The following is a 19221-nucleotide window of genomic DNA, read 5'->3' on the forward strand; positions in this document are numbered from 1 at the left end:
TAGAAGCCATAGAAAAAACGGACTGGGGATCGGGGGGGGGGGGGGAGCTGCACTACAAAGAAAAAAAAAGGTGTTGGTCTCAAGTCTGATCAACCTAAACTTCTTGCTTTGCCACAGTTTGTCCAGCCCGCTGATCAGCTGTTCAGCAATCTGGATTGCTGCCATTGGGTTTTGCAAATGCCCGTTCTGCTTTACCATGGAACTTCCCCGGTTCTGATAGACGTTTTGGCCAGTGGTGAAATTCATTTTTTTTACTACCATTTCTGTAGGAATGGCTCGGTGGGCATGGTGTGATGGGCATGGCTTGGTGGGTGTGGCAGGGGATGGATACTGCAAAATCTCCATTCCTGCCCCACTCCAGGGGAAGGATACTGAAAAATCCTCATTCCCACCCTACTCTGGGGCCAGCCAGAGGTGGCATTTGTCAGTTCTCCAAACTACTCAAAAATTCCGCTACCAGTTCTCCAGAACCTGTCAGAACCTGCTGGATTTCACCCCTGGTCTTGGTGTAATGATAATCTTGGAAGAGCTGCTCATAATCAAGTCAGCCACCAGTCAACATCTGCCATCACCCCAAGCCCCAACACTGCATCGCTGCTCTGACTGGCATATGATTGGCCAATGGTTGGTCATATCCAAAAAGGAGGATGGTGCAGTAAAGCCAGGGAGCTTTACCCATAGCTTTGTACCTGAGCGGCTGGAATCAAGATACCACCATTTGGCAACAAGCCAAAAAAACAAGCGGTTGGTGCAGGATAAAGATTGACAGTGTAGAAAGACAGCGACTGTAGAAAACTACAGCTTTCTGCCAATTGAAGCATGGGTCAATAGCACTACTCAGAGTTTGGCAATGGCTCCCAGTCTACATAGACAATCTTAAACTAAATGAATTGATGATCTGACCTGATAAGCAGTTCCCTGCATATTGAACCATCTGTTCTAGACAAAAAGGATTGATTTTCTATCACCGAGTGTAAGCTAAAATGAAAAAAAAAAAAAGCAAAATGATGGTGGGACAGAGATAGTAGCTCTGTCCATCAATAGTGAATACAAGCAAAAGTGAGTTACATTAGTTTATGCAATATTTTTACATATTTCCAAACTCTTATTCCCAGATACATTAAAATAGGAGACAAGGAAGTAGAGTACCACCCCAACTTTCGCCTGATTCTGCACACCAAGTACTTCAATCCCCACTACAAGCCAGAGATGCAGGCTCAGTGCACGTTGATCAACTTCTTGGTTACCAGGGATGGCTTGGAAGACCAACTTTTAGCTGCTGTGGTTGCTAAGGAAAGACCTGACTTAGAGGAACTGAAGGTATTATCATTACTAGTTGTGGGCTTCTGAGTTATGGACTATGCAGTAGTCATCTTAGTAATGCCAAAGGAAACCAAATTGTCTTAAGACAGCCTTCCTGATATGATAGTCTTCAGATGTATTGACACTTATTTAACCTCAGCTAGCATTGACAAAAATTATGAAAGCTGATATCCAGCCTATTTGGCAAATTGAAAAAAGCAGAGAATCTAAAACAAGTGTTCAGATTTGTCTTCTTCCTTAATATGTTTGTTTATTTAATGTCCCAGGACTGCAACAACCCAAGTGTTTTATAAAGAGTAATAGCACTAGTATGTAGCTTTCACAATAGATAAATGTGTATTAAAAATGTATGAAGTGTTAGTCAGTGGTGGGATGCTACCGGTTTAACAACCGGTTCAGTGATCGGGTGCTTTACACACATGCTCAGTTGAGAAAACTTACCTTTCGCATTACTGTTGGGGAGAAAAACAGCTGAGGCGCAGAAATCCACTGTGCTGCACGACTCCGCTGAGAAGATATAAGTGAGTTAAGCGCAGGGCGGGTGGGTGGACTCACTTCATCTTCGGAGCAAACCGGTCCACTCCCAACTGATGGTCGAAACTACCAGTTCGCCCGAACCCATCCAAACCAGTAGAATCCACCCCTGAGGTTAATGGGAAAATCCAAGAATTCATATCCCATTTTTACACAGTAACCTCATCTAAGATAGGAACCTGCAGCTCCATGTTGCAAATGGTCTCGCTTTGGTGTAAGAAGAAAAGAGATTTGCTGATAAATAACAAAAGCTCTCTCCCCCCGCCCCTCTGTTTCTGGTATAGGCTACTCTCACAAAACAACAGAATGAATTCAAGATCATCCTGAAAGAACTAGAGGATTCCTTGCTAGCTAGACTCTCTGCTGCATCAGGAAACTTCTTAGGAGATACAGCCTTGGTAGAAAATCTGGAGACCACAAAGCGCACAGCTAATGAAATAGAACAAAAAGTAAGCTAGCTGGCTCAACTTCACTATGCAACACTATGCACTCAGCAACAGCGCTGACAAATATACATGTGATTTACCAATCCAGCAACATAGATATCACATGTCGTGGTCTATTTTTTTATTCTTTAAAAATGGTGGGTTTTTTGTATTTCTTTAGGTGACAGAGGCTAAAGTTACTGAAATACAAATCAATGAAGCCAGAGAGAACTACAGGCCAGCTGCAGAAAGGGCATCCCTGTTGTATTTTATATTAAATGACCTAAACAAAATCAACCCCATCTATCAATTCTCCCTGAAGGTAACTAATAGTAGAACATGCTGTTTGGATAGTCGTTGGTTCTATTTTTGTACAAAAAATAGCTCCCTCTGTCAGAGGTTCTGACCAGTTCAGAGTGGAAATTTGGAGTAGTTCGGAGAACCGGTAAATATCACCTCTGACTGGCCCCATCCCCATCTATTCTCTGCCTCCCGAGTCCCAGCTGATCAGGAGGAAATGGGGATTTTGCAGTATCCTTCCCTGCCACCCCCACCAAGCCACGCCTAAGCCATGCCCACAGTAGTAAAAAAAAATTGAATCCCACCACTGCCTCTTTCCTTATGGAGATACGCTCAGCTTTTTTTGCAGAAACCTTACAGCTGCCCATTGGGACTTTTTTCTATGATGAGGAAGAATGACTAAGATCCAAGCAGGAAGAAAACTCCTCAGATGCAGTGAGGGAAAAAACATTTTCCAGAGAGTCAAACCTTGGGCCTTATGTTTTGCTAATGCCCAAATATTCTGTTCCAGAATACAAAGCAAGGCATCTGCCTGAAACCCCACATGGTTTGGCATTTTGGCTTCTTCTCCTTGTTCTTCTTTTCTGTTCAGGCTTTCAACGTGGTGTTTGAGAAAGCTATTCAGCGTACAGCTCCAGCAGAAGATGTCAAACACAGGGTGATCAACCTTACAGATGAAATCACCTATTCAGTTTTCATGTACACGGCTCGGGGACTTTTTGAGAGAGACAAACTTATTTTTCTAGCCCAGGTTGCCTTCCAGGTAAAGTGAATGGATGATGATCATGACAAAAAGTATTTTACTCTTGCCTGATAAAAAGGATATAAGAATGTAGAAACGTCGCCATTATATTGAAAATATCACTGGTTATTGGTTAACCGTATAACATGAGAAACTAAGCTGACACATTATTTACTTGCCATGGCTTGTTCAGTAGAATTTGTTCACACAACATGCTAAGCCATCAACCACAATGGCTGGATTTACACTGCCCCTTAACCACAGTCAAGCCACATGAGAGTGTGATGAGATGTAGGAAACAAACCCCAGAATATTTTGCAAATGAGAATAAAGGTCCCCAAGAGGCCAAGGATCACCCTGTAATAGAGAATGCAGAAGCAGACCAGTCTTATTGCAAAATAAGTTGGGAAACCAATTTCTCAAGAAAATTCATGTAGGAAAAAATGCTCATAAATGAAGCAACTGGAATTGGAAGGCAGTTAGCCATGAAAGGTTAAAGGAGAAGGCAGGGTGGAAATAACTCTAAGCAATAAAGAATACTTATGCGGCAAGCGTTCTCTAGATTTGAGGACAGCTTCTATTAATTCCCAGCCAATTACCCTATGGATCATTTTGGCTATAGATTTTCAGTGCTGCAATTAAGAAAAGCTAATTAAGTATTGTACTCTAGGGAAGTAAGGTCAACATTGGCATGGCTACTACCACCAATGTGGCCTCTTTTCTGAAAGCTCAAGCAGATATTTGTGCTATAAATTATCTTCAGTAGTCTGAATGCATTCAATTCTATAGAATCACACTACAGGTAGCCTTCAACTTATGACCACAATTGAGCCCAAAATTTATGTCACTAAGCAAGGCAGTTGTTAAGTGAATCTTTCCCCATTTTATGACTGCCAACTTGCGAAGCATTCCTGACCTGCTCTTGAGTTGCCATAGTCAGGGGGGTGGGGAATCGAGCCTCGCCAGCTGCATCAAGGAACTTGCACTACAGTTAAAACAAAGCACATTCTAGCTGGCAAACGTCAAGGCCATCTCCACGGAGATCCACGGTGGCCAGAGGGAGTGACTTCTATAACCCGCGAAATTGCTTCGTTGTGGAATGTGACTGATGACACACCTTGGGAGGAAGGGTAAACAGAGTCAGAGCCAAGGCGCGAATTAAGTGAGGTCAGAGTTTGCTTCATTTGGTCCGTGCTGACATGACGCTCCTAATAAATAACTGGATTTCTTTTGAAGCTTGGCTTGAAGCTCATGATTTAATTAGGGCATTGATCGGAACCCTGACAATGATCTTTCTTGCCACAGTTGTTAAGTGAAGACAACTTGTACAAAGATCTGCATTTGCTCCCCTTTCTCAGAATTTCCAAGCTAGCCCCCTCTGGTTTAAATTATGTCCTTTTATGTAGGCTCACCACAGGGGTGGGTTTCAGCCGGTCAGACCGGTACGGGCATATCGGTTGATGAAATTTAGCGTGCTTTAGCGTATCCATTCTTCCGGAGGCCCCAACAAGCCCACATGGCGTGCGCTGCCCTCTTCTCTTTGATAGCCTCCTCATTTCCAATGAAGGTGGTGGGGAATCCTTGCAGATGGTTCCACGCAGGGCTTTTCCAACAGCTGAACTCTCCTCCTGTTCCTTCTTTGCCTGTTTGAAAAAGCCACGCGGGGCACGCTGCCTTGATTTTGACAGCTGCCTCATTTCGAATTGGGGGGGGGAGAAATTCATGTTTTTCCTCCCTCTGCATGGATCCCCCCCCCCAAAATTGGGAACAAGGCCACTGTCAAAGACAAGGGAACGTGCCCCACATGACTTCTTCAAACAGGTGAAGAAGAACAGGAGGGGAGTTTCACGTGGGGCTTTTCCAACAGCCGAACTCCCCTCCTGTTCCTTCTTCACCTCTTTACACAGAGATGAGGCCCGGGGCTCGCTTCCCTGTCTCCTTCCTCCGACAGCTGTGGGCAGCAGGGAAAATGAGGGTTCTTTGCCAGCCTCCCAGCTGGCAAAACAGAAATTTTCACCAACTGGAAGGCATCTGTGTGTGAGGGGGGGGCAAAAGAAAGAGAGAAAGAGAAGTGTAAGAGAGAAAGAACGGAAAGAAGGGAGAGAGAGAGATAGAAAGAGAGAGACAAAGATAGAAAGAGAAAGAAGGAAAGAAAGTTGGAGAGAGAGAAACAAGAAAGAAGGAAGAAAGAAAGGAAAGAAAGAAAAAGAAAGAACTTACAATCACCATTGAGCCCAAAATTTTAGTTGTTTAACTGTTTAACTGTTTAACTGTTTATTAAATTTATAGGCCGCCCAATCCCGGAGGACTCCGGGCGGCTTACAGAAACAGAAATTAAGAGAAATTAAAAACAGATAAAACACAACAAATTTAAAAAGACACAACATGCACCCAATCTAAGCGGGGCTGGATCTCAATCCAGATGTCAACAGCCCCAGGCCTGCTGGAATAGCCAGGTCTTAATAGCTTTTCAGAAGGCCATGAGAGTGGCTAGGGTCCAGATCTCTGGGGATAGCTCATTCCATAGGGCCGGAGCGGCAACAGAGAAGGCCCTACTCCGAGGCGTCGCCAGCCAGCATTGTCCAGCTGATGGCACCTGGAGAAGGCCCATCCTGTGCGATCTTATTGGTCTTAGGGAGGTGTGCAGCAGAAGACGGTCTCGAAGATATCTGGGTCCTAAGCCATGTAGGGCTTTAAAGGTGATAACCAGCACCTTGAATCGTGCTCGGAGACCAATAGGAAGCCAGTGCAGCTCGCGGAGGATAGGTGTAATGTGGGTGTACCTAGGTACCCAGCTGCATTCTGGACTAATTGTAGTCTCTGAGCACAATTGGTTGGTTCTGTCCAAGTGGAGTCAAGGTCTGTCCGAATCTGAGCGATTTTGTCCGACAGAAACTGGGCAAACTCCTCAGCCCGTCCCTGTAAGGCATCCCGTGCTTCCCCCCCCCTTTTCAGGAGGGAGCGGGTTATCCTAAACAGGGCGGCTGGGCGAGATTCTGCAGACGCAATAAGAGCAGAAAAATGTACACATTTTGCCACCCCGTATCACCACTAAATAAGTCCTAGTAAAGGCTCTTAGTAGTGTTCGGTCGGATTCCGAGTTGCTAGCCCACCAGCGTCGCTCTAGGCGTCTCTTTTGGCGCTTCATCTCCCGGAGTTCCTCGGTAAACCAAGGTGCCCTCCTGGATCCACTGCCGCAGAGAGGCCGCAAAGGCACAATCCGGTCTAGTGCCTCAGTCGCCGCTGTATTCCACGCAGCAACCTAGGACTCCGTCAGATTGTGGGCGAGAGAGTCAGGTATCTCCCCAAGCTCCTTCTGAAATCCCAACAGGTCCATCAGGTGCCTGGGGCAGAACCTCTTAATCGGTTCCACCTCCCTGCAGTGGGAGAGTAGCAATCAAGCCTCAACAGGAAGTGATCTGACCATGACAAGGGCGAGATCTCTATACCCCTTAACTCAAGATCACGTCTCCACTGCCCCAAGAGAAACACTAGATCGAGCATGTGTCCCGCTCTATGAGTAGGACCCTGAATTACCTGGGTCAAGTCCATGGTTGTCATGGAAGCCATGAATTCCTGGGCCTCGTCAGAGCGTTTGCCTAGGGACAGCAGGTTGAAGTCCCCCAGTACTATCAGTCTGGGGAACTCAACCGCCAGCCCCGCTACTGACTCCAGGAGCGCAGGCAGGGCTGTTGTGACGCAGCTGGGAGGTAGGTACATCAAAAGCAAGCCCACTTGAACCCCTAGGTCCAACTTCAAGAGAAGGGACTCACACCCTCCAGTCTCCGGAGCAGGGATCCTGCAAGGAACTAATGATCCTCGGATAATAGTTGCCACTCCCCCACCCCTTGTCTGGTGCCGTGGTTGGTGGAGCACCTGAAACCCTTCTGGGCACATTTCTGAGAGGGGGACTCCTCTCTCATGGCCCAGCCAGGTTTCAGTAATACATGTCAGGTCTGCCCCCTCTTCAAGTATTAAGTTAAGCAAGAGCGTTGCTAAATGAGTTTCACCACATTTTACAAGTTGGCCACTGCCACCCAGTCACATGACCATCAGGCCATGCCCACAAAATATGCCACACCTACAGAATAGGTTCTAAAATATTTTGAAACTCACCACTGGCTCATCACCTCTGAAAATCAATAAAATGGAAGGTGCATGAATTTGACTTCAAAGCTGTTGTTTGTTTGAAGAAAGATATATCATTTGTAACATTCCTAATTTTCTCATTTTCCCTAGGTCTTGCTGGTTAAAAAAGAAGTGAATCCAGTGGAATTAGATTTCCTTCTGCGTTTTCCCTTTAAAGCTGGCTTGACATCTCCAGTAGAATTCTTATTAGGTCAAGGATGGGGTGGAATTAAGGTGTGCTCAAAACGACTATTTGTAGCCTAATCTCTTCTTAGTAACTTAGAGGGAACCATGAAAAGTGCTAGGCAGGGGTGGGTTCCAGCAGCCACTCCTGCCGCTTTGCTTGTGGGCGTGCAGTGCGCACACGCACTTCATGTGCGCTGCACGTGCATGCCCAGTACAATACAAATTATTCTGCGCATGCGCAGAATCAAAAACAAGATGGCGCCGCCTATGGCGCCACCAGGAGAACCATTTCAGGACCTTAGCAGGCCTGGGTTGCTGCCAGTTCCAGCGACCCAGGCCGCCAAACCACTATTGAACTGGTCCAAACCAGTAGGAACCCACCACTCGTGCTAGGCCTCATATCTATAATAGAGTCCATAATAGATATAAACATCTTCATGAACAATTTGCTTCAGTTACAAGAACAGGTGCTGGCTAGGCAGTGCATGCCTTTTGATAGGCCCTCTTTATACTTAGTTTTAAAGGTGAGATATGAGCTGCAGGACAGCAAAGAACTGGAGTAAGATATGCAAGAGGAAACATGGTATAAGGGTGATTTTACAACACAGATTTCAAAATTAGTTGCAGTTTGTTACTCATGTAGTGGCTGGACAGGTATGAATTAGTTCTGAATAAATTCTAATACCAAATCTGCATCAATCCAAACCATTCAAATCTGTTCGGGGAGGTCCAAGAAGCAGATGGATCCTTCATCATTGATTAGTGGCAGTATTATGGCATCACTTGGCAAAAACGGTTTATCCTGTTGGGTATCATTGACCTTGGCCCACATCCAGTCCCTTACCTTGCTGTTTTCTATAGTGGAAAATACATTAGACTGCCAAGATCAAGGGCTGTTTTAATCCCAGAGAAATGGCTGGGTCCTATTAAAGACCACCACAACGGAAAACATGTTGTACTTGGATAACCACGTTATACTCATTAACATAGTTTTGTGATAAATTGTTTCTTTAAGTACAAACAGTCTTCCATGTCTGAGAAGTGCAGGTTGCTGGGGGGGGAGGCATTTAAAAATTGTTCATCAGAACTGACTAGGATATTTTATAATAAAATGGCAATGTCGTAAATGGATAAAGCTAAAGAAACCATATGGGAAGTATGCCTTAGTAACTTTGTACATCTGGAGATGAAAAACCTTATAACCTTTTAAAGGACCAAAATATGGTCTAAATTTGACTGCCTGCAGATTTAGGTCCCCTTAGAAACAAAAACTTTAACATCATATAGTCACTCCCCTCCTTCCCCAGTGTTCGTGCAACCTGACTTTCTTTAGTTAAGTTGTCCAAGGCAAGGATAGTTGGTCCTTTTGTACCCACTTTGATCCTTTTGACACACTTGGAAGAAGAAAGAGATCAGCAAGACAAGTCAGGAATTTCCTAGAGGGACCTAGCTGAGGTTTTTTTTTTCCTCAACAGAGGTTACACAATAGTCTGCCATTGCTGCTATTGCAATAGGCAAAACAGTTCATTATCCCCTCTTAATATTTTACTAATACTGGAGTGGCTTCATTTCTTTCTGTTGCAACACATCTAAAACATAGATGGAGAATGATAAGAACCAAGTGATCTAACTAGCCCCTCGCAGGAATTGGGAATTAGAGAACACTGCAACTCCTGTTGCTGTATCCCCAGGTACTTTCTGAAATGGACGAATTCAAAAACCTGGACAGCGATATTGAAGGCTCTGCGAAGCGATGGAAAAAATTTGTAGAATCGGAAACCCCAGAAAAGGAAGTTTTCCCGAAGGAGTGGAAGAATAAGACTGCCCTGCAAAAGCTGTGCATGATGCGGTGCATGAGGCCAGACCGCATGACCTACGCAGTCAAGTATGTATCCCGTTGTCTTATGCAGGCTTGGAAAATAGGAAATCTGAGGGTGCTTCACCTGGAGCTGAAGAATATTGTCATGGGGAACATCTCATATTATAGCTTGATATATAATTCCAAGGATCGGAGTCTTCTGGTTTACTCTGGCCTTTTTCATGCTATACAGTCAAGAAGAGTATATAGGTTTGTACAGTCCAGAGGTTCAAAGGCAAGCAACAGAGACATCCATCTTGCAGATAGGGACACAGACATGGGCACGAGGGCTCAGACAGATCTATATATCAGTGGTAGGATTCAAATAATTTAACAACTGGTTCTCTGCCCTAATGACCAGTTGGGTAGGCGGGGCTCAGTATTCATATGACTGGGTAGGCATGGTCAACTCAACATTACTCATGTCGATGGGCACTTCGCCTTTGCTGTTACAATGTAATAAGGGTTAACTGGAGAGGGAGCATCTGTAAGGAGGGCAGTAAAGATTAGGCTAGAAACAACACCAGAATGTTTCTTTCCTGCCTTCCTTACAGGATTAGCCTTGTAAAGTGGAAAAAAACAAAAGGAGATTTCTTCCAACAACTGGTTCTCCCAACTGCTTAGAAAGTTAACAACCGGTTCTCCTGAATAGGTGCAAACTGGCTGAATCCCACCACTGCTATATATGTATATCACTCATTTTGTGTTCTTTTATCAACAATTTCCGAAAGCTTGAGCTGATATCAAACGCTGATAATTCTGAAAAAATCCAAGCATATAGGAGCAGTTGCAAATGGTCAACTAGATTTTATTTAGGGGTTTGCTTGGTCTCATAATTATAGTTACTTCTGTGGTTTTAACAATACAAACAAAAACATCCCTTTTTCATGCTTGTAAGTGATGAATCTACCCTACCTCAGAAACGGAATTACAGATTTATGCTATTTAAATTAATAGCACAAAACCCCTCAAGATTGGTTGCTTGGGGCTCAAGTGAAAAATGTACTAATGAGCAGACGGTTTCCCTGAGAACAAGGATAGGTAATCACATTTTTTTTAAAAAAAAATTATTTTTATTACACCTGTGGTCCTCAAGCAATGTGACCAGTAGACAGGGATCTGGAGACCTGTAGTCCAAAACATTTGGAGGACACTATGTACAAAACCATTCATACAGAAAGCTAATAATGTATTAGAGAAATACTACTGAATTCTATTGGACCTTGCCATTTCCAGTGCTATTACACATAGAGCATCTCTGCCATCAGTTTATAGTGGAGAAAGGGCCAACCTCAGTTATTTATATCTCTGTTTTATCCATGTGTGTCTAAATCTGCCTGGTGGGATTCAGTAGAACTTACTTTTAAGCAGTTGTTGACAGGATAACAAGCTAAAGTCCCTGTGACTGAAACTGAGTGAACTGATAATTCCCCAGACTGTTTGTTTTAATAGTCTATCTGGCTGCTTCTATTCCTCCCTCTCTGCCCCTCTCCTTCCCTCCCTTTCCAAAAAATTATATATGACTTTCTCAGAAACTTTGTCGAAGAGAAGATGGGAAGTAAATTTGTTGAAGGGCGTAGTGTTGAATTCTCAAAGTCCTATGAAGAAAGCAGTCAATCCACACCAATATTTTTCATTCTTTCTCCTGGAGTGGATCCCCTGAAGGATGTTGAAGCCCTAGGTAAGTTGATATAGCATTGCTGATAAATGTTCCCTATAGATAATATGACATTGGCTGCTGCAGTCCACAGATAGACAACCCAGTTATTAATTTTATAGATAGTTATACTGTGTTTCCCCAAAAATAAAACAGAGTCTTATTTTCTTTTGACCCCAGAAATAAGTATTTGGCCTTATTTTCAGGGAGGTCCTATTATTTTTGAGGTGCACGAGGCCCCTTAACCTTGGCCCGTGCCCCGTGCGGCTCAGCTGATCCAGAGAGGGACAGAAGTTCTGTTTCTGGTACACTCTTTCCAGCCCTAGCATCGCTGGGCCTGCTTCTTTTTTTGTGGCCGCCACTAAGACAATGGGCGTGGAAACTAGAGTTTGCAGGAGTGGCCTCCATAAGGCCGTTCCACGTGGATGGCAGGTCCATGTGGGGCACTTGGAACATGTTCCTCCCTTCCCCATCAGGAAATGGGAACTGGCTGTGCATTCATTTAAATATTTTAGGGAAGAGCTTATTTTCGGGGGAGGGCTTATTTTAGGGCATGCACTCAAAATCCCGATTGGGCTTATTATCCAGGAAGGTCTTATTTTGGGGGAAGAGGGTATACAGACCTGGACAATGTGCAAGGAAATCAGAACAAAAACAAGCAATGAACTTGTCCAGTTCTTTAACTGTGTTATTGCTCCTAGGTCAAAAGCTTGGCTTCACCATAGACAATGGGAAAATCCATAATGTGTCCCTGGGACAGGGGCAAGAGGTTGTGGCTGAAAATGCTCTGGATGTGGCTGCAGAAGAAGGGCATTGGGTCATTCTTCAGGTATTGAATACCCATAGATTTCCTGTTTACAGTTCCTAGATTTGTCAGCTGCACTGACTCCACACACTATTCCTTTTCCTACGTGATTAAACAATTAGTCAATGCATAGTCCACACAAATTGCACAAACTGTCTGCATTCTGATCCAAAAACAAACCCACAATAAATAAATTTCCAAATATTTGCTTACCCCAGAAATGCAGAATGCACATCAACAGAGGCTGTCACAAGGCAACCGCACCATTACATGCCAAGGGTCCTGTTACAACCTTTAGACAGAAGCATCCCACATTTTAGTTAAATTTGTTAAGTTATAATGTGAATACACCCTTTCCCTCTGATTAACAGGAGGGACATTTTTAGTAATAAGACTGATCCAAATAGCACACATTGTTACATAATAGCATTACTCATTAAATACAAAAGATATCAGATGCTGCTCTGGGCTAGCACAAAGAGAAGACATTATAAATAACACACTCATGATAATACACATCCAGTGCAGGCAACTTTAAACACACATAGCAGAGTCAGCAAAGAATTGCCCTACCAGAGCTTTATAGACAAATGCAGGAGGCTGAGCATTTTCTCAACGAGAGGGGGGTCAAAGCTTTGGGACAGGAGACAAGGGCAGTTTAAAGTAGCAGTCCAATCATTGCCAGACCAAAAAGACAAGTTAAACTTCCTCAGTGCCAAGTCATTTAATTTTACAATCTTGCAGAATATACATCTGGTAGCCAAGTGGCTGAGCACGCTGGATAAGAAAGTTGAACGCTACAGCATTGGGAGCCACGACGATTACCGCGTATTTATGAGTGCTGAACCTGCTCCTTGTCCTGATGCTCACATTATTCCTCAGGGCCTGCTAGAAAATGCCATTAAAATCACAAATGAGCCTCCAACTGGCATGCATGCCAACTTACACAAGGCTCTCGACCTCTTTACACAGGTAAACAAACTCCTCTGTCCAATTTGTTATACCTTTCTAGCCTCAAGTCCTAGTTCTTAAATACTAACACACCAATTGGTTTGATTTATTTGGGAGGACTGCCAGCACTTTATTGGTTAGAACAGATGCTAAAGTTTTATCTTGCTTCTGGAGATTAGGACAGCCTTTGTGTTCTGAACATGTGCTACTTATTTCCTTCAAGTTTCTAATATCTTTTTTCTAGTTTGCCTAAGTAAATTTTTAGACCTTTACGACGAGCCAAGCGACAGAAAACATCATAACAAGATGAGGACTTAGAAGAATTGTCACTATGTCAAAAACATAGCTGAGGTCAAACTTGATCCTAAAATTACTCCTTTCCTTGCATCTGGGAGAACCATTCCCATTCTCTATATCATAACTGACTCCTTCTGGCCAAAATACTAAAACTGAAAAAGCAGGTATACATGTGGGAACAGAATTCAGATCTCAAATGATTTTTTAAAACAAGGACTTTAGTGGTAGTAGGTCATCTGAAGATATTAAAATACTAAAGAAATTAAGAACTTTAAGGTTCAGTCAAAACTTGTGTAAGACAAAACTATGGTACCACCTTAAAGCCTTAAAAACTACAACTAGAATTTCCTGGCAGCCTTTTAGTCTACTCTTCCTTGCTTCTGATTTTTATTTAATTTTCCACCGTTAATACCTTTCCACCGTTAATCTATTAATAGAATTTTCCATTCTATTAATTAATTAATAGAATTAATTCTATTTAATTTTATATTCTCTGTCTGAATACTACAGTAACTCTAAATTCTCTAGAAAGAATTGTAATTGTAATTGCCTAATGCCCTGGGCATTTTCACAAGTGCAGTATTTTCTTAGACCAATAGTGAAGTTTAGATTATGGTTCTCAAGAAAATGCCTTTGTCATTGCTCTGCTTTTGGAGTTCTCAGTTGAATTTCCAAAATAGGAGGAGTATTTTACACCCATCTTACAACATCCCATTTATACTTAGCTGCTGTGAGTGAGGGTATTTGAAATTTAGCTTACAGCTTCTGTAACCCTGGTGAGGACGCCATTTATTTTTAAGTCTGTATTTTAATTAGTCAATGAAGTATATTTCTACTGTTAAATGAAAGCTTGGTAGATTGCTTTAATTGTACAGTGCTTGGTTTTTAGGGGAAGGGTGTTTTTGTGGCAAGTTTTTGTATGTTTTGTATTATTATTCTTATTATATGAAGTCATTACCATTTTTTGCAACATGATTTGTATTGGTAACTGGAAAATGTTGTATTTAAAATTATAATAATATAAAGATAGGGTACTATTTCTGTCTTTAATTACGGATATGGCCAGATAACTATTTAACATGAATTACAATAGTACTTTTAAAAGATTGTGGTCACAATATGGCATTCCCCATAAAACTATAATGAGCACATAAGGTCTAATGGAGCCCTCTTCCCAATACATTAGTGCTTAACTAAAACCCTATTAAAGTGATGGATGAGTAGCCCTAAAGACAGATACACCTTAAGAAATCATGCTGTTCGTTCCTCCATTCTCCTGAAAACAGGAAACATTCTGCACTCTGATGGAGATCAAATGAGAGTGCTTGAGTGACGGGATCTTGTGGGATCTATAAAGAGTGAGGGGCTGTCTAGTGTAGAAGAATCACCCTGGATTACAATCAAAGGAATTTAATGTACATCTGCCAGGGTTTTCTGAGCAATTTTCCTGAATTACAGGTAGTTCTCAATTTACAACCATTTCGTTTATTGACCAAAGTTACAACTGCGATGAAAAAAGTGACTCTATGATCATTTTTTACGCTTATGACTGTTGCAGCATCCCCATGGTAACATGATCAAAATTCAGACACTTGGTAACTGGCTTATATTTAGGATGGTTGCAGTGTCCCAAGGTCATGTGAACACCTTTTGTGGCTTTCTGACAAGCAAAGTCACTGGGGACACCAGCTACACTTAGTAATTGTGTTACTAAATTAACAACTGCAGTGATTCACTTACCAACTGTGGCAAGAAAGTGGGGCAAAATTCACTTAACGGTTTCTGTTGCTTAAGCAACAGAAATTTGGGGCTCTATTGTAGTTGTAAGTTGAGGACTACCTGTAAAGCAATAAGCATTGTAACAAAACGGTATCATTATATTTTGTGCATATCCTTTCTTTCTATGCATCCCTTTAGGATACCCTGGAAATGTGCACCAAGGAAATTGAGTTTAAGTGCATTCTCTTTGCCCTCTGCTACTTCCACGCAGTGGTAGCAGAACGGAGGAAATTTGGAGCGCAAGGTTGGAACAGGTCTTACCCCTTTAACAATGGAGATCTCACCATTTCCATCAATGTCCTGTATAATTACCTGGAAGCTAACGTGAGGGTAAGATTATTTGATTGCTCATTTGCATGCTAATGCTGTTATAAAATAGTAATTAAATCTCTGCTTCCCCAATGACTTTATTAACGAACTAGATTTGTGAGGAATAAAGAAACATGGAATAAGGCATGTATCATTGTGGATAGCATGCTTTCTTTTTGGGGGGAAGACTGTCAGGGCTTCTGGACTTTGTCAAAAGGACTTATCCACTTTTTAACATGGAACTGCTTCAAATGAAGTAGACTTCCAGCAACTGAAAAGCAAAACATGTGTGTTTCTGCAATATAGAAGGTCAGTATAATAGAATCATTTTACTTCCCTCAAAAGCTGTTCCAGATTCCTGTTGTAATCCATCCAATTTCTATGGCGTTATATAGGTAAGAATGGGAGGAATGAACCTATAACACTTTCTCTGGTTACAAGGGTATCAATGTGACCCAAAGGGTGTATGTAAGACCAAGGGTGGGTTCCTGCCGGTGTTGCTACCGGTTCGGAGCGCAAAAATGTTTGCATACGAGCACTCATTTACCCATGCGCATGCCAGATGTGCGCTCCATGCACGTGCACATTTGCACCTAAAATGGTCTGTGCATGCACACATTAGAAAAGGAAGAAAAATATTTTTTTCAATGAAGATTGAAAAAATCAAGGTGGCAGCCCCCAAGGATAGAACTGGTTCAGGCGCATATCCGGCGAAGTTACTACCTACTCGGCCAAATCGGGCTGAACCGGTAGGAACCGACCTCTGTGTGAGATGCAGACTCCCAATACATACACTTTTTATGGTACCCTATTTCCCCAAAAATAAGACCTCTGTGGATAATAAGTCCAATTGGGCCTTTGAGCGCATGCGCTAAAATAAGCCCTCCCAAAAAAATATTGCAACACAGCAGCAATTTCAATTTTCAATTTACTTTATTTGTATGCCGCCCTTTTCCCTGAAGGGACTCAGGGCGGCTCACAGTTCAAGGGAGGGGAAAAACAGACAAAATTACAAAACATAAAGATCATACACAGTTAAAAAAACACAGCAATCATACCATTCGAGTGGGGCAGCAAGTCTTTAGCCCCAGGCCTGTCGGAACAGCCAGGTTTTAAGGGCTATGCGGAAGGCCTGGAGGGTGGTGAGGGTACGAATCTCCACGGGGAGTTCGTTCCAGAGGGTCGGAGCAGCCACAGAGAAGGCCCTCCTCGGGTAGTCGCCAGCCGACACTGGCCGGCTGATGGAATTCGGAGGAGGCCTAGTCTATGGGATCTTATTGGTCTAGTGGAGGTAATTGGCAGTAGGCAGTCTCTCAAGTACCCAGATCCGATACCATGAAGGGCTTTGTAGGTGACAACTAGCACCTTGAAGTGCACCCGGAGATCAACAGGTAGCCAGTGCAGCTCGCGGAGGATAGGTGTTACGTGGGTGAATTGAGGCGCACCCACGATCGCTCGCGCAGCTGCATTCTGGACAAGCTGAAGTCGCCGAATACTCTTCAAGGGCAGCCCCATGTAGAGCACGTTGCAGTACTCCAGCCTAGAGGTCACAAGGGCACGAGTGACTGTTGTGAGAGCCTCCCGGTTCAGGTAGGGACGCAACTGGTGCACCAGGCAAACCTGGGCAAATGCCCCCCTGGTCACAGCTGACAAATGGTGTTCGAAAGTCAGCTGTGGGTCCAGGAGGACTCCCAAGTTGCGGACCCTATCTGAGGGGCGTACTATTTGACCCCCCAGCCTGAGAGATGGAACACTTGGCCAATTGGTAGGAGGGAAGCACAGCAGCCACTCGGTCTTATCTGGATTGAGTACAAGCTTGTTAACCCCCATCCAGTCCCTAACAGCCTCAAGGCCCTGGCTCATCACGTCCATCGCTTCATTGAGTTGGCACGGGGTGGACAGATACAGCTGTGTATCGTCCGCATACTGGTGGTATTTTATCCCGTGCCGTCGAATGATCTCACCCAGCGGTTTCATGTAGATATTAAAAAGAAGGGGGGACAGGACCGAACCCTGCGGCACCCCATATATTAGGGGCCTAGGCGTCGATCTCTGCCCTCCGACTAACACCGACTGCGACCTGTCCGAGAGGTAAGAGGAGAACCACCGCAAAACAGTGCCTCCCACCCCCACCTCCCGCAGTCGTCGCAGAAGGATACCATGGTCGATGGTATCGAAAGCCGCAGAGAGGTCAAGGAGTACTAGGATGGAGGCATGGCCTCCATCCCTGGCTCTCCAGAGATCATCGGTTAATGCGACCAAAGCGGTTTCCGTGCTGTAGCCAGGCCTGAAGCCCGACTGGAATGGATCTAGATAACTGGTTTCCTCCAAGGACCGCTGGAGCTGAAAGGCCACCACCTTCTCAACAACCTTCCCCACAAAGGGGAGGTTGGAGACTGGACGATAGTTGTTTAGGACGCCTGGATCCAAAGATGATTTCTTCAGGAGGGGTCTCACCACCGCCGCCTTTAATGCGGGGGGAAAGACCCCCTCCCGAAGGGAGGCGGTAACAACCGCCTGGATCCAGCCCCGTGTCACCTCCCTGCTGTTAACAACCAGCCAGGAGGGGCACGGGTCCAGTACACAAGTGGAGGCACCTACAGCTCTCATGGCCTTGTCCATGTCCTCAGGGGTAACAGCTTGAAAATCAATCCAGTGATGTCCTACCAGATTATCCCTTGTGCCTCAGCTGGTTCTGCAGGATTGGAGTCCAGGTCCGCCCGAAACCGAGCAACTTTATCCGCGAGGAATTGGACGTAGTCCTCAGCTCTGCCCTGCAAAGGATCGCTTGTATCCCTCCTATTTAGGAGGGAACGGGTTATCCTGAACAGGACGGCTGGGCGTGACTCAGCGGAAGCAATCAGAGAGGCAATGTATATTCTTTTTGACGTCCTAATTGCCCGGATGTAAGCTCTGATGCTAGATGTTAAAAGTGCTCGGTTCGACTCGGATTTACTGGATCTCCATCGGTGCTCTAGGCGTCTCTTTCGGCGCTTCATCTCCCGGAGTTCCTCAGTAAACCAAGGAGCCCTCCTGGATCCACTGCCTCGGAGCGGCCGTAAAGGCGCAATCCGGTTAAGAGACTCCGTCGCTGCCGAATTCCAAGCAGCAACCAGAGTCTCCGCCGGACTGTGGGCGAGAGTATCAGGAATAACCCCAAGCTCTGTCTGGAAACCCAACGGGTCCATAAGTCGCCTGGGGCGGAACCACCTGGTCGGTTCCTCCTCCCTACAGTGGGGGTTTGGTCTCCGAAAGTCAAGCCTCAGTAGGTAGTGGTCTGACCATGACAGGGGTAAGATCTCACTACCCCTCAGACCAAGATCACAGCTCCACTGCTCCGAGAGAAATACGAGGTCGAGCATGTGACCCGCCGAGTGGGTTGGGCCCCGGATTACTTGGGTCAAGCCCATGGCTGTCATGGAAGCCATGAACTCCTGCGCAGCCATGAGGTGACCGTGCTTGCCGCCTCCTGCACCTGAAAAGTAATAAGACCTCCCTGAAAATAAAGCCAAGCGCTTATTTCAGGGGTCAAAAGAAAATAAGACCCTGTCTTATTTTGGGAAAACACGGTAGCTATGTGAATTCCTCCCCTCCATTTCATTTCCAAATGTTGCAATCCTGCCATTATCAGGTGGAAGCAAAACTATAGTACCTGAAAGCTTAAAATATGCTTAAGGAAAATTTTAAAAGAGCCAGACTGATCTAGTAATTAAGGCACCAAGCTAGAAAGCAAGAGACCATAGTTCAAGTCCTCCCTTAGTCATGAAAGTCAGCTGGGTGGCTTTGGGCCAATCACACACCCTCTCTCAGCTCAACCCACCTCATAGGATTGTTGCTGTGGGGAAATTAGGAGGAGGAAGGTGTGTTGGATATGTTTGCCACCTTGAACTATTTGTAAAAATAATAAAGTTTGGATATAAACAAACA

General features: G+C 44.3%; 1 protein-coding gene across 1 annotated transcript in view; it reads left to right on the forward strand.

Annotated features, from left to right (window-relative positions):
• The window catches only part of DNAH17 (dynein axonemal heavy chain 17), a 150911-nt gene that overhangs the window by 114707 nt on the left and 16983 nt on the right, over nt 1-19221 (forward strand). The window contains 10 exon segments of the mRNA XM_032239003.1: nt 1116-1320; nt 2142-2306; nt 2464-2604; nt 3175-3345; nt 7564-7686; nt 9330-9523; nt 11029-11177; nt 11855-11982; nt 12703-12930; nt 15124-15315. Coding sequence (XP_032094894.1) covers nt 1116-1320; nt 2142-2306; nt 2464-2604; nt 3175-3345; nt 7564-7686; nt 9330-9523; nt 11029-11177; nt 11855-11982; nt 12703-12930; nt 15124-15315 — 1696 coding nt within the window.

Source organism: Thamnophis elegans, chromosome 2 (assembly GCF_009769535.1).
Source record: "Thamnophis elegans isolate rThaEle1 chromosome 2, rThaEle1.pri, whole genome shotgun sequence".
NCBI classification, from domain to species: domain Eukaryota; kingdom Metazoa; phylum Chordata; class Lepidosauria; order Squamata; family Colubridae; genus Thamnophis; species Thamnophis elegans.